The sequence below is a fragment of the Triticum urartu genome, chromosome 2A (assembly GCF_056163025.1).
Source record: "Triticum urartu cultivar PI428250 chromosome 2A, HENAU_Tu73, whole genome shotgun sequence".
Taxonomy (NCBI): Eukaryota; Viridiplantae; Streptophyta; class Magnoliopsida; order Poales; family Poaceae; genus Triticum; species Triticum urartu.
Genome location: NC_141874.1, coordinates 584,419,620 through 584,432,562, shown reverse-complemented (window position 1 = coordinate 584,432,562; position 12,943 = coordinate 584,419,620). Strand labels below are relative to the sequence as shown.

General features: G+C 41.2%; 1 protein-coding gene across 2 annotated transcripts; it reads left to right on the top strand.

The window, feature by feature from the left end:
* Window positions 1-479: 479 nt before the first annotated feature.
* Window positions 480-6,936, top strand: LOC125538878 (sister chromatid cohesion protein PDS5 homolog D). 2 transcript variants are annotated; one of them, XM_087544419.1, is made up of 12 exons: window positions 480-834; window positions 1,167-1,370; window positions 1,453-1,634; window positions 2,710-2,836; window positions 2,920-3,111; window positions 3,927-4,616; window positions 5,024-5,125; window positions 5,228-5,310; window positions 5,545-5,596; window positions 5,711-5,779; window positions 5,862-5,896; window positions 6,279-6,936. In XM_087544419.1, exons 1-12 carry the CDS (start codon window positions 727-729, stop codon window positions 6,664-6,666), a joined length of 2,232 nt encoding a protein of 743 aa, XP_087400545.1. In that variant the 5' UTR covers window positions 480-726; the 3' UTR covers window positions 6,667-6,936. The 2 variants fall into 2 exon arrangements, with proteins under 2 accessions (XP_087400545.1, XP_048558145.1); XM_048702188.2 differs by having other exon boundaries at window positions 483-834; window positions 6,282-6,936.
* Window positions 6,937-12,943: the final 6,007 nt, after the last annotated feature.

Genomic DNA, 12,943 nt, shown 5'->3' with positions numbered 1-12,943 from the left:
ACACTACAACCCAAAATCTTCTTAAGGTTTTACATATATAGCCCTAGCCACCAACAGAATACTCAAATTCTACACTTAAGCCCCACTCGCCACCTAACAATTTTGTCTCTATCTCTAGGAGGCATTTATAGCATACCTCGAAAAGATTTTCTACAATTTACTACCTTTATTCTGGTCCGTCCATTCGAAACAGAAAATCTCACATCACAACCCCCGTGGACCGCCAAAATTACCCTGGGTTCACGTTTACAACCCTGGCCACCAGCAAATCACTCCACCGCCAAAATTACCCTGGGTTCATGTTTACAACCCTGGCCACCAGCAAATCACTCCAATTTCACACCCTGCACCCCAGCCCACACAATATTGCGATATTCGCTATTTATAGCGTGCCTGGAAAAGATTTACCCGTGCGAGTATAAGTACCCCACGTCTGGCCCAGGCCGAACCCACAACCTAAAAAGCGGGCAAAACCGTCCGCAGCACGACTCGCGGATGGAGAGAGAGCGAGAGAGTAGGAGAGGAGAGAGAGGAGGGAAAAAATTGAAGTAGTAGAAACCCCCCGTTCGTCTCTATCGCCAAAACTCCCCCCCAAACTACCCACCCAAAGCTTTCGTGCTCCCGTCTCCCCCTCCCACGACCCCCCTCCCGAAACCCTAACCACCTTCCCCGGCTAGATCCTTCCACCGTCCTCCGATTGGGGCCGCGCCCGAGCCCTCCCCGCTGATGGCGTCGGGGGGTGCGCAGATGGAAGTCGAGCGGCGGCTGCGCGACGTCGCCGCGCGCTTCGTCTCGCTCCCGGACTCCAACAAGGAGCTGCAAGCGTTGCTCGAGGTGAGCGCCCCGGCGAATTCGAATCACTGCTTTTTTGTTTTTTGTTTTTTGGTCGCCTTCGCTGTTAGTATCATTGTTCTTGTATCCGTCGATATTTTATACCTTCTAGATAAGGTTGGAGATTTATCGCCTCCCGGCCCCTGCGTTGAATCACTTGTTTTTGCCTTTGCTAGTCACAAGGACCGAATTACCTGTGCGATGCTATTATATTATTTATTTAGCGTTGGATTGTATCTGTGCTCTGTAGTCTACCCTAACTGGTTAGTTACAGGCAGTGGTTGCTATTTTGATTGCTAGTCTAGATACTCACAATTGATGTTTCATTTGTGCAGGAAGCAGAGATCTGGTTGTCCAGGGTGGACCAGTCTCCACCCGACAGCACGCGCGCTGCTATTCGGCCCATGATGGATGCTTTGGTCAGAGAGGATCTGCTAAACCACCCTCACCCGGGGGTTAAGGTTGGTATAGCATGTTGCCTAACAGAGGTTACCAGGGTCTCCGCACCAGATCCTCCGTACGAGGATGATGTGATGAGGGTGAGTCTTCTCGTGATGAATTCTTCTCATGATGAAACGTTGTACCTGGCGGCTTACCCTTCTATTTACTTGGCGGCTTCAGGGTGTGTTCACAGTGGTTGTGGACGCTTTCGGCAAGCTGGATGATACCAAAAGCCCGTTGTTTGCAAAGCGAGTTTCCATGCTGGAAACCATCGCCAAGGTCAGGTCTTGCGTCCTAATGTTGGACCTTGACTGTGACGACTTGATCCAGGAAACATTCACACACTTTTTCAGGATCATAAGGTGTGGAACATGTTTTTCTCTTCTTTTTATTTTCATAGCTTCTGTATATGTTATTTTGTGTGGGGAATAGCTTCTTTATATGTTATTTTGTGTGGGGAATAGCTTCTGTATATGTTGACTATGGTAGATGCCAAATGGACTAGTGAGAATACATGGTGTAATTGTTGTCTTTACTTTTGGAAGTAACATGGGGAATGTCAAATGGATTAGGGAGACGAAATAACATAGTTGTTGTCTTTACTTTGAAAGTTGTATCAATGATGTCAAATGGATCAGGGAGAGGTACAACACAGTTGTGGTGACGTTGAGAGATCCCTAGAAATTACTGTCACTCATACGACATGATTATACATGTAGAGTACACTGTACTACTTTTCTGTGGAGCATGATATACAACAATACATATTCTTTGGTGTTGAATGTTATAATGTTTTAATTTTGGATTTGGTTATGACGTTTCAATGACCTGAAATCGCCAACTTATTGGTCGTGCTGGCCCTAACACTGAATACATCTGTATTTACTTCTTTACTATTCTCTTACAGTGACATTTTTACAGATATATCCTTGTCAATAACTTGTATTTTGGTGATTAGATTATTGATCACATCTGCTTACCTAGGTTTGTCAAAATTCCATCATATTCTACGCTAATGATTAGCTTTAAAATCACTTGTTTGAAAAACTGAGGTCAAGTTGATCCCAGCCCACGTCACAAACAATGATAACTCCATCAAACCTTTGTTATTTCCTTGTTCTCCATTTGTTGGTTTGGAACTCGTTACCATTTTAACTCCCAAAACAAGTTTTCAAAATACCCATGATTATTTCTATTGCTGCAAGTTGATAGTTGAAACGGCATGTCAGTGCTTTTCGTTATGGACTGACGGTTTATTTTCACGCAGTCACAGCAGATTGCTACAAGAATTCACTATTTATGTGTGCGTGCGTATTTTCTTGTGCTTATTCCTTCCATATATGACATGGGCGCGTTCTGTGTAGTTTAGTTCTGTTATTATTGTTAATTGCATTTTTATTTCTAATCACATTCATCTACTTTCTTAATTTATTTCAGCCCAACACTTCAAGAAACTGTCGTCACCTCTATGGAAACTATAATGATGTTTGTAATCCAGGAGAGTGAGCCTGTCCATCCAGGTCTGGCATCTTGCCTCCTTCGGAATCTTAAAAAGGAAAAGAAGGTAAGCGCATCGATACATTGTTAGCATTACTAGAGATATAATTCTTACCATCTTCACTAAGCCTTTTCAACTTGACATTCCAGGATTCTCTTCTAGCATCTTATCGGCTTGCAAAGAGGATAACACGTCTTTGTCCTGAAAAATTAAAGCCGGTGTTTGCTGAGTTACTTCAGGGCACTCCCTTAAATGAGTACAGCAAAGTTGTTGCATCTTCAGTAGAAAGTTCTTCAGATGCTGGAAGAGACAACAAAATTGATGCTGTTGAAAATGACACGGTCAGTTGAACTTGCTAACGTAGTAACAGTTGATGACACCTATTCAAAAGTCTACGAATACATTTTGGAAATTCATTTGAACTAGAGTGGGGCAAACAGGGTCCTGGGGTGCAAATTTTCTTCCAGATTCTTCTAAATTATTTTGATATTTGTAGCTGTCAGGCTTGTTGCTCACTGGTTGTAATATAATATGTTTATGCTATCTGGGTACTTGGTAGTTGTAGGAGAGGGACATAAACTGTTTTGACTTTTGACAGGCATCCAGTGTCAGTTTTGCTTAAGACGTACTGCAGTTTAGTTAAAAATATCAGATTGTCCTGTGAAAGGGATTGTGGACACTTTCAAGTCTGCCTTTTGACTCCCAGTTATATCTGCCAGAATAGGTTTAACTTTGTGATTGGAAAGAACAGTTTGGTGATTATACTAGATTCCATGGTGTTATTCAGATATGTTATTCACTGAGAGTATCTTAACATATGTTAAAGACGTTTTGGTTTCTGCTAGTGTCAATAGCATGATGCATGATTTGTTTGTGGTAGAGCTTATAACATGATGTAGAAGTGTTTGTTTTGCTCATTGTCTAAAATATGAGATTATTAGCCAGAGTTCGTTTTGATAGATATGCAGTATATTTCGGCCGTGGTGATTATTAAATTCTATGTTCCAAGTTCTAACTATGTAGGTAGGTAGCTGACAAAAATGTATCTCAGATGGTTGTTTCTGATGAGTCACCTGAGTATCTGCTTTGGATATTGAGTATCTAGAGTTCTAGAAAGTAAGATATATCATAACTGTGCATGTTTTCTATTTTTCAGGAATCTTCAAAGTCAGAGAAAGACGGACAAGATGGAAGTCCTACATACAGTAATCCAAATGGATTAGCTTCTTCTGTTCAGAAATCTGAACCGCCTACTGATGACAAGCAGACAGCAGTTTCTGATGACAAGGGGGCACCAGAGCCAGTCACCACAGAGCCTGAAAAGCTATCTGGTGTCAACTCAAAGAAAAACAGTAAGGTTGGCACTTCCACTGAGTCCAAGGTGACTGAACATTCTAAGGTTGCTAGCGATAACCAGGACCTTGCATCTGGGGAGCTGTCACCAGGGGCAAATGATGGCAATAATAAGCCGATGGTAGAGGCTTGCAACAAAGCTAGTGATGATACATCAAAGCCTCTTGATAGTACACCTGCGGATGACACATCAAAGCCTGCTGATGGTACACCTGCTGTAGATAAACCAAAGCGAGGCCGGCCTCCTGCAGTAAAGTCACAGGAGAAGAAGCTTGTTGGGAAGAGTCAAGGATCAGGTCTAGAATCTAAAGAAGTCCGCTCAGGCAGTCCTTCTGGTGGGAGACCTGCAAGAAGACCCGCTAAAGATGACAAATTATCATCAAGAAAGTCCAGTGAAGAAGAATCTTCAAAGAAACAACCAACGGCCAGTCCCGATCTGAGGAAAGAGGACTCTCTCTCTGATGAAGACAGTGATGAAGATCTCAGTTTGAAGGTAATTTTCTTGCTACCAGTAGACATATTCAGGTGTTTACTTTGCACATAAGTCATGCATGGGTATTGATTGCCGAAGGTTGGGTTTCTGCTTTGCCTATTTATATTTCATGTTTACATGATTTTACAATCCTAAGGTGGTTTGGAGAAGTGTCATAACTCATGACCAGTTTATAATATTTCTATAGCTATTGTCTGATGGTAACTATGTTTTTTTACTTTTCTATATCTTTTGTTTAACATAATATTTTTTCTGAATGGTAATGGCATTGTGCAACCATGTACGCTCTAGTTCTGTTAAAATTTATAGAGCTTCAGTTCCATCAGCAGTATTAGGCAGCTGATATTTTGAGCATGTTATAATGATCTAACTTGGTTATCTGCAAAAACTATTTTATTGGAATCCAGGAAATGGCGTCTCCTAAATCAATGACCAAGACGGGAAAAAGCAAAGGCCAACCAGGGGATAGTGGAGTGTCAAAAAGGAAACTTGTGCAGGAAGCTGAAGAGGTATACACACTTCTATTAATTACTAGAATACTAGTGATGGTGTCTTATTATGATCTGATTCCCTTTTTCTGTTGTTAACGCCTTTTCCATGCTATTGGGCAGGTTCCTCAGTCAAAGAAGAGCAAAGTTTTTGATGGGAGCCTTGTTGGCTCAAGAATCAAAGTGTGGTGGCCTGATGACAAAAAGTGAGTGCTGCAACAATGTTACATGTTTCCTTGGTGTAGGATTGTTCCTCTGCCATTGTCAGTATGTAGTTTTTATTTCTGAGCAAGATTTGTAAGCCGACACTTCTGTGTCGAGCTATACAAATATTTATTTGTCCTTGCTTTAACTTTCTGTCTGCATAGTTATGTCATTTCCTCCATGAGTTAAGTTAGCCAGTTGTTTGGTTAGTTTAGAATCTGTTTCTTGCTCTGCAGGTTCTATAAGGGTGCTGTTAAGTCATTTGACGCTTCTGCAAAAAAGCACAAGGTGCACATTCAGTAGACGGGCACTATTTGCCATCTCCATGTTTCTTCCTTTGGGCTGTCCATGAGCTACTAACAAGATGTTTTCCCTTTCTTTTATGTTACTTTTGGCATTCAGGTTGTGTATGATGACGGTGATATTGAACATCTGCTACTTAAGAATGAAAGATGGGAGTTCATTGATGAGGTATGCCTCATGCAGCCTGACGCTGTGATGCTGCTATTATCCCCTTTTTTTGATCCTGTCTAATTTGTCTGCTATCCTGCAGGAGCAAGACGAGAATCCTAATGCAGCATCTGATAGGTAAGCTTAATATTGTACTCTGCACCTTCTATATGCTTTACGTTTAGCTGACAATCGACATTTTAGCACTTAAAACTTTGTATATGTGGTCCATTCATATAGAACTGCAATCTCCGCCATCTCATTATCTTAGAACTGACGTGATTCACTGCGGTTAGTAAGCTCAAAATAAGGTGCTGTAGCATGCATGCATTTGGTTTTCCAAAGCACCAATAGTCTAAATCATCAAGACTTAGGTGGATCCTTAGATGTGTGCTTGTCTGGACGGCTCTCATTGGTTGTTAATCTCCAATTTTATTTCTTTAGCATGACAATCTGAGTATGCTGTTTTATCTATGATTTCCTGGTTTGTACTAACATTTGAGTTTCTGCTCATTTGAAGCAGGTCTCGTGGTAGGAGAGGCAAGCAGGACAGCACTGTTGACAGCAATCCTTCCAGGAAAAGAGGGCGTCCGAAAGTTGTGCGTGAGGATAGCCCTGTGTCTTCAGCCAAATCGAAGGTGAAGACTGCAGAAAAGGATGCTGAAGGTGGGGGGAGGTGGCCTCGATCTGCTAGCAGGGGAAGCAGCAAGGATGAGGCTGGCGGCAAGACTCCAAAAGGCGCAAGCGCTGTGAAAGCTTCTGATGGATCCAAGAGCAACGGTCTTTCAGGCAAACGGAAGCCCAAGGAGAAAGTAGCAGAGTCATCTGATGAAGAGGAGGAAGAAGAAGAGCCGGTGTCTGCCAAGGCATCCACAGGGAAGAAGCGCAGAAGGAAGATGCTCAACTAGTTGCTCTACTGCTGAACCAGCTAGCTAATAGTTGTAGCTAGTCTCCTGATTAGTAGCTGTAATGTTTTAGGTTTTACTTTTGTTTGCGTGTGGTCGGCGTTGAAACCTCTTTGGAAGATTGGATGCCATGCTTGCTTTGGTTCAAGCCGTTTTATTATTGCATTGTGATGTTTATGTAGTAGTTGGGTTACCTTGCTATCTGAAAGTTAACTTTGTAGTACCAAATATGAATGAAGAAAGTCTCGAAGGGAGGAGCCCAACTTCATTGTATTGTCGAGTTCTTTTTGCAGTCATTTCCGTATCTACTTCATTATGCAAGTTGTCTCTTTTCTCTACGTGCGGTGAAATTTTGCTCCCTTCAGGTATCTTGCCCTGTTAAGCGGCCCAAAGCAGTGCGTTGTCAGTATTTTCACTGACCGTGTTTGTTGCCCGGATCGTTTGTACTGGCTATGAAGCATGTTGTGTTATAGATAGCTTATTGTGTTATATGCTTATTGTGTTATAGATAGCTTATTTGTTGCCCGGATCGCCTTTTATAGATAGCTTATTGTGTTATATGCTGTCGATGTGGCCACCATAAAAGATACCCGTAGATTCACATTTAAAAACATAGCTGCCACCGAAACTATCCTACACATAAAATTCGCATTTACAACCTCGGCAACCTCTGAGATCACCCTCAACTTTTCACTCTCTCTCTCTCAAAAAAAGGAAAAAAAAGAAATTAGAAAAGCACGAATATCACCATGAACATTATTTTCTTTGTATGTTGGCGGAGACAGGTAAACTTCTCTGTATATATCCATATATATACACTTGTCCTTAACGTTCTCCTTACATCTTAATACATAAGCATACACTATGACGTACGTTTATAAAATGAATCAAAGGGTAAAGGAAAATGGCGATACATTTCGGTTTTAAAATCATCTCTTCCATGCAAACAACTTCATATGTGCCTCCCCCTCCCCACCAAAAAAAGCTTATTTGTTCATATGATTGATACCGTTATTTTGTATGTGTCGATGTATTGTTGCATGATCTCTCTTGGTTCTGCTAGCCTTAGAAATTTGTGAAAAGCAAGCCACTCATACATATGATTTATCACTTTGATTGTGGATGACATGACAACATGTGAAAGTATGATTTGTAAACAAGGATATTAAAAACAGAGCCATAACACATATGCTCCCTAGAGAACAATAAATGATTCTTTTCATATGAGTGATCTAGAACTTTTGTACAGGGTAACATGAAAGAGGATCACATCGGTATTTGCCTGGAAGGTGATCTCAGGTACACCAGCTACAAACTTGGAGAAGAATCGGCGTCATATTAGTACGCATGCAACATGTGCGGTGTGCGGGCGGGAAGATGAATCATCCTTTCATACTTTGCTAGCCTGCCCAAACGTCATGATTTTGTGGGACACAATGAAAGATCAGTGGCCACTACTAAACATGAGAGATATTATATGTATGGGCGAGGAATGGTTCCTTCACCTGCTTGTTGATCAACATGACCACGTTCGGCACATGATCATTTTGGTGTTGTGGCGGGTTCGGCATATCTGCAATGAATTGGCGCATGCTAAACCTATCCCACCGACGGAGGTATCTTTTGATTATATATGCAACTATCTTAATTCTTTGCTCCAAATAGCTCGGATGGGAGTGAAAGAGGTGATCAAAGGAAAGTCTCATATGTTGATGGAACCGCCGTCTAAGCAAGTTCGCCCATCGCCGCCTCGGCTATCGTGGCCCGCTCCGCCGCCGGGGTGGGTAGTGTGGTCCGTCAATGGTTCTTTTTGTGCTAAAGACGGTGCGTAGGGTCGGGCACGATTTTGCGGTATGACAAGAGCGACATTATCTATGCTGCATACCGGCATATTTTTCATTGTAATGAGGCTCTTGAAGCAGAACTGCATGCGATCATGGAGGGAGTAAGTCTCGCTATCCAGTGTTCGAATCTCCTAGTCCAGCTTCAATCGGATTGTGCAGTGGTGTTGTCGGCACTGGCAAATGAGTCTCTCAACAAATGAGCATATAGTCACCTCTTGGTGGAGATTAAAAGTTTAATGGAGAATATGGTGTTTATTTTGGTGAAAGTTTCTCGTGATCAAAATAAAGTTGCACATTGTAGATCTAGGGATAGAAATGCGTGCTGGCTTAACCAATCCCCACATTTTGTTTCCGAACTTGTTGCTAATGATTGTACCTCTGTGAGCTTGTTAAAACATCCTTTCCCCTCACAGAAAGAAAGAAAGAGGATCACATTAACTAAGTTAAACTATCTAGACGTGTCCAACACGCATGTATACGAAAGGTTGGAGATATCGCAATTGTGATTTCTAGGTGTTATAAATGTGTCGTTCATGTGTATTTAATCAACATTTATAATGGCCCAAGCCGACAACAATTATTATAAATATGTGTTTGAAATAGTTGCATGCCATTCTTATGGCCATTAAATGCTCCCGTGTATCTTTGGCATCTTAATATGAAAAAATAATTCAAAAAACCTCCATATACGTTAGATGTGACGTTATTTCTGCACCCTATCATTTAAATGAAACAAAATTGCACTTGAAACCCTTGCTACCACAGAAATGCCATGGGTTCATATTTAAATCCCTACATGCCACAAAACACCCTAGATTTACACCTACAATCCTACCCCCACCTAAAATACACTATACTCACATTTAAAACCCACACGCAGTCAAAATATTCTACACTCGCATTTTAGACCCTAGCCACCATACTTTTGCATATACAAGCCAGGAACATCTGATATCACCTTGGGTTAACATTTGCAACCCTAGCCACCACAAAAGATAACCCTACTTCATATTTAAAAGCTCGCCCGCCACTTATTTTCTACACTCAATCTTTTGTAGAAACTTAGATTAGAAAGGGAAAATTTAAGATACAAGAACACTCCTTAAACCGTAGCCATAGCCTTTTATTCCCATCCATTCATTTGAAATGAAATCACATTACAAACAAAAAACCATTAAAATTACCCTGGGCCCTAGCAAGCACAAATATCATTGAAGACGTTCATTTATTATTTCTTCGAGTGTTGTTTATATCGACGAACCACTAGTATAGGCCCAATCCATATACGCACAACTATACATACCGGAATTAAAATGTTATGTAGACCTCCCGCTATTTTGAGATAGTCAACCTTCTTTTTCTTCTTCCTACTTTCTCCTCTATGAAAACAACTTCATATGTGTTCATATGGTTGATGCCATTATTTTGCATGTGTTAAAGCTGTATGATTTCTCTTGGCTGTGTTGGCTTTAGAAAGCCTTGTGAAAAGCAAGCAATTCATACATATGACAGATAGTAGCTTTGTCGCTTTGGTTGTCGATGACAGGACAATAGGTGAAAGAATAACTTATAAATATGGATATTAAAAACGGAGCCCGAGCGGATATGTTCCCTAATGAACAACAAATAATAAATGGTTCCTTTTCATATGAGCGCTTTAGACTTTTGTACAATGCAACCTGAAAGAGGATCGCATTAACTAAGTTAAACTATTCAGACGTGTCCAACACATGTGTGTACGAAAGATTAGACATATCGTAGTTGTCGTGGCTAGGTGTTATAAATGTCCCCTTCATGTGTGTACTTAATAGACCTCTATGATGGCCAAAGACGATAACGATTATTATGAATATGCTTTCGAAGGAGTTGTGTGTCATTATTATTGCCATAATATGCCCCCATGTATCTTTGGCAACTTAATATGGAAAATTAACATAAAATAGCCCTCCGTAAACAGTATGTGAGCTTAGTTTCTCAACCCATTGGTTAAAATAAAAAGTCACACTTGCGATACTAGATGCCACAAAAATGCCATGGGATCATATTCAAATCCATCTCACCACAAGTTTACATCTACAATCCTAACCCCCGCTTCAAATATACTATATTCACATTTAAAACCCTACTTGCCACCAAAAATACACTAGACTCACAGTTTACACCCTAATAGTCACAAAAAAGTTTGTATATATGAAAGGACCACGATGTCGCCTAGAGGGGAGTGAATAGGCATTTTAAAATCTTTTACGGATTTGTCTATATCCTAATGCGGAAATAAACTAAGTGGATACTTTTCAAGCACAAATCCTAAATATACTAGGCTCACTAAGTGCACCAACAACTTAGGATAAACAAGATGAGAATAACGAGGATATGAGTAAGCACAAGTAAGTCACAGAAACTTACTCAATGTATATCGCGAGATATGGAAATGAATAATACACACAACCACAAGTAAGCAATACAAGCTTACACAAATTGTATCACAATATATGGAATTGAATGATACAAGCAAACTCAAGTAAGCACTACAAGCTTACACAAGTTATGTCACAAGATATGAAAATGAATGTTACATGCTAGCAGTTCACACTAAGCATAAGATAGAACAATAGTAGAAAGTATGAATTGCGAATATAAAGTGTAGGCCTAAATAATCTCTTCAAGGGAATGGCCAACACAATATAATGAGGACAACAAGATATAGTGAATGCACGGTCAAGTGACCAAAGTAAACTACAAGTAAGGAGTTAGGGTTAGGGATAACCAAAGTCATGAAGACGAGGATGTATCCTGATGTTCACTTTCTTGGAGGGAAGCTAGTCACCGTTAGAGAGGTGGATATTACCATGAAGGCACACAAACGCCACGAAGGCTCACCCTATTCTCCTTGAGATATCACCACGAAGGCGATTCTCAACCACTAGTGGTAGACCTTGAGGCGGCCTCCAAACCTTCACAAACTTTCTGGGGGACAAATCACAAGTTTATTCCTCACCGGAGCACTCCTACCGCCTAGGAGTCTCCAACCTCCAAGAATAAAAAGAACAAAAGGGGAAATGCTCAAGACTTGCTCAAATCATGAATTCCTTTGGTCAAGAGAGGGAGAGGGAGTGGATCTATCACTTGATTGGAAAAACTCTCAAGAACTCTCACAAATCTCTCCGGGATCTAAGATTTGGTGTAGGAGAAGTGAGAGGGAGCCACTTGTGTTCTTGGGCGATTTGGAATGAAGTGGTCAACCCTCTACTGGATTAGTAGAGGGGTATTAGAAGGCCTAGAAAACTAGCCGTTTGTGAGTAAGTGACAGCGCCGGGCCGGACATCCGGGGAAGGGCCGGACATCCGGCGGCTAAGAAAAGCACACACACGCATGTGGAAAACAGAGGCCAGAGTACATGCCTCGGACATCTGGCCAAGGCCCGGACATCTGGCCAAAATTGGGGCCCCGGACATGCGGGCAAGTGCCGGACATCCGGCGGCCACAATCACCATTTGAAAACAGGTTTTGGAATTTGCGGGCCGGATTTCCGGGAGGATCCCGAACATCCGGCCATTAAAGAAACAGCAAGAATCCCAAAACTAAAACATGCATAACTTTCACATTCAGACTTCGATTTTGATGATCTTGGACTCGGTTTGAAGCTATGGAAAAATCCCAGGTCCTCACATAGAGAACCATTCAATATCAACAAAAATGGAGGATGCAAATTATGCAAAGGTTTTATCATGTATTTGGGTAACCTATTTGGCTTTGGATTTTCTTTGGTAGATGTATAGGCATTTTGTATTTGTATTGGATAGGAGTGAAATATGCCTATGTTGGAATATGATGTGAGGAAGTAGAAATAGAATATGTTGACTTGAGAAAATCTATCACTAACCCCTTTGATCCCCTCTTAATGGTGCGGGATCCCTATAACTCAAGAATCATAAAAGAACTATACTAGATAGCTTCCAGAAACTCATTCTTGAGCATATATCCTTTTCGATGGTCATCAATCCTCCCAACTAAAGCCAAAGGAACTAATACCTTTGACTAAAGCATTCCAATTGAGCTTGAGTTGACGTTTATGCATGGCTCAAGTCAGAACGATGATCTTGATCATGGCACTTGGTGAAAGCTTCAAATAGCTCCCCCATAAGCCATGTGGGGAGCATTGCATTGTATTCATCTTCATACATTCGTCATGTGATCATCCACAAGATTCAAGCATGTAATCCTTGAGGATGGCTATCTTGAACTTGACCTTGTCAACCATGATCATCAACACTTGATGTCATCCTCTCATGGACACTTGATCTCTCTCTCCCCCCTCTCTCTCTCTCTCTCTCTCTCTCTGCGAGCCCATGAGAATCACCTAACCCTCAAAAATATAGACAACACATAGTATGGGTTAGTACACATAGTACAATTGATAATTTCTTATCATACCA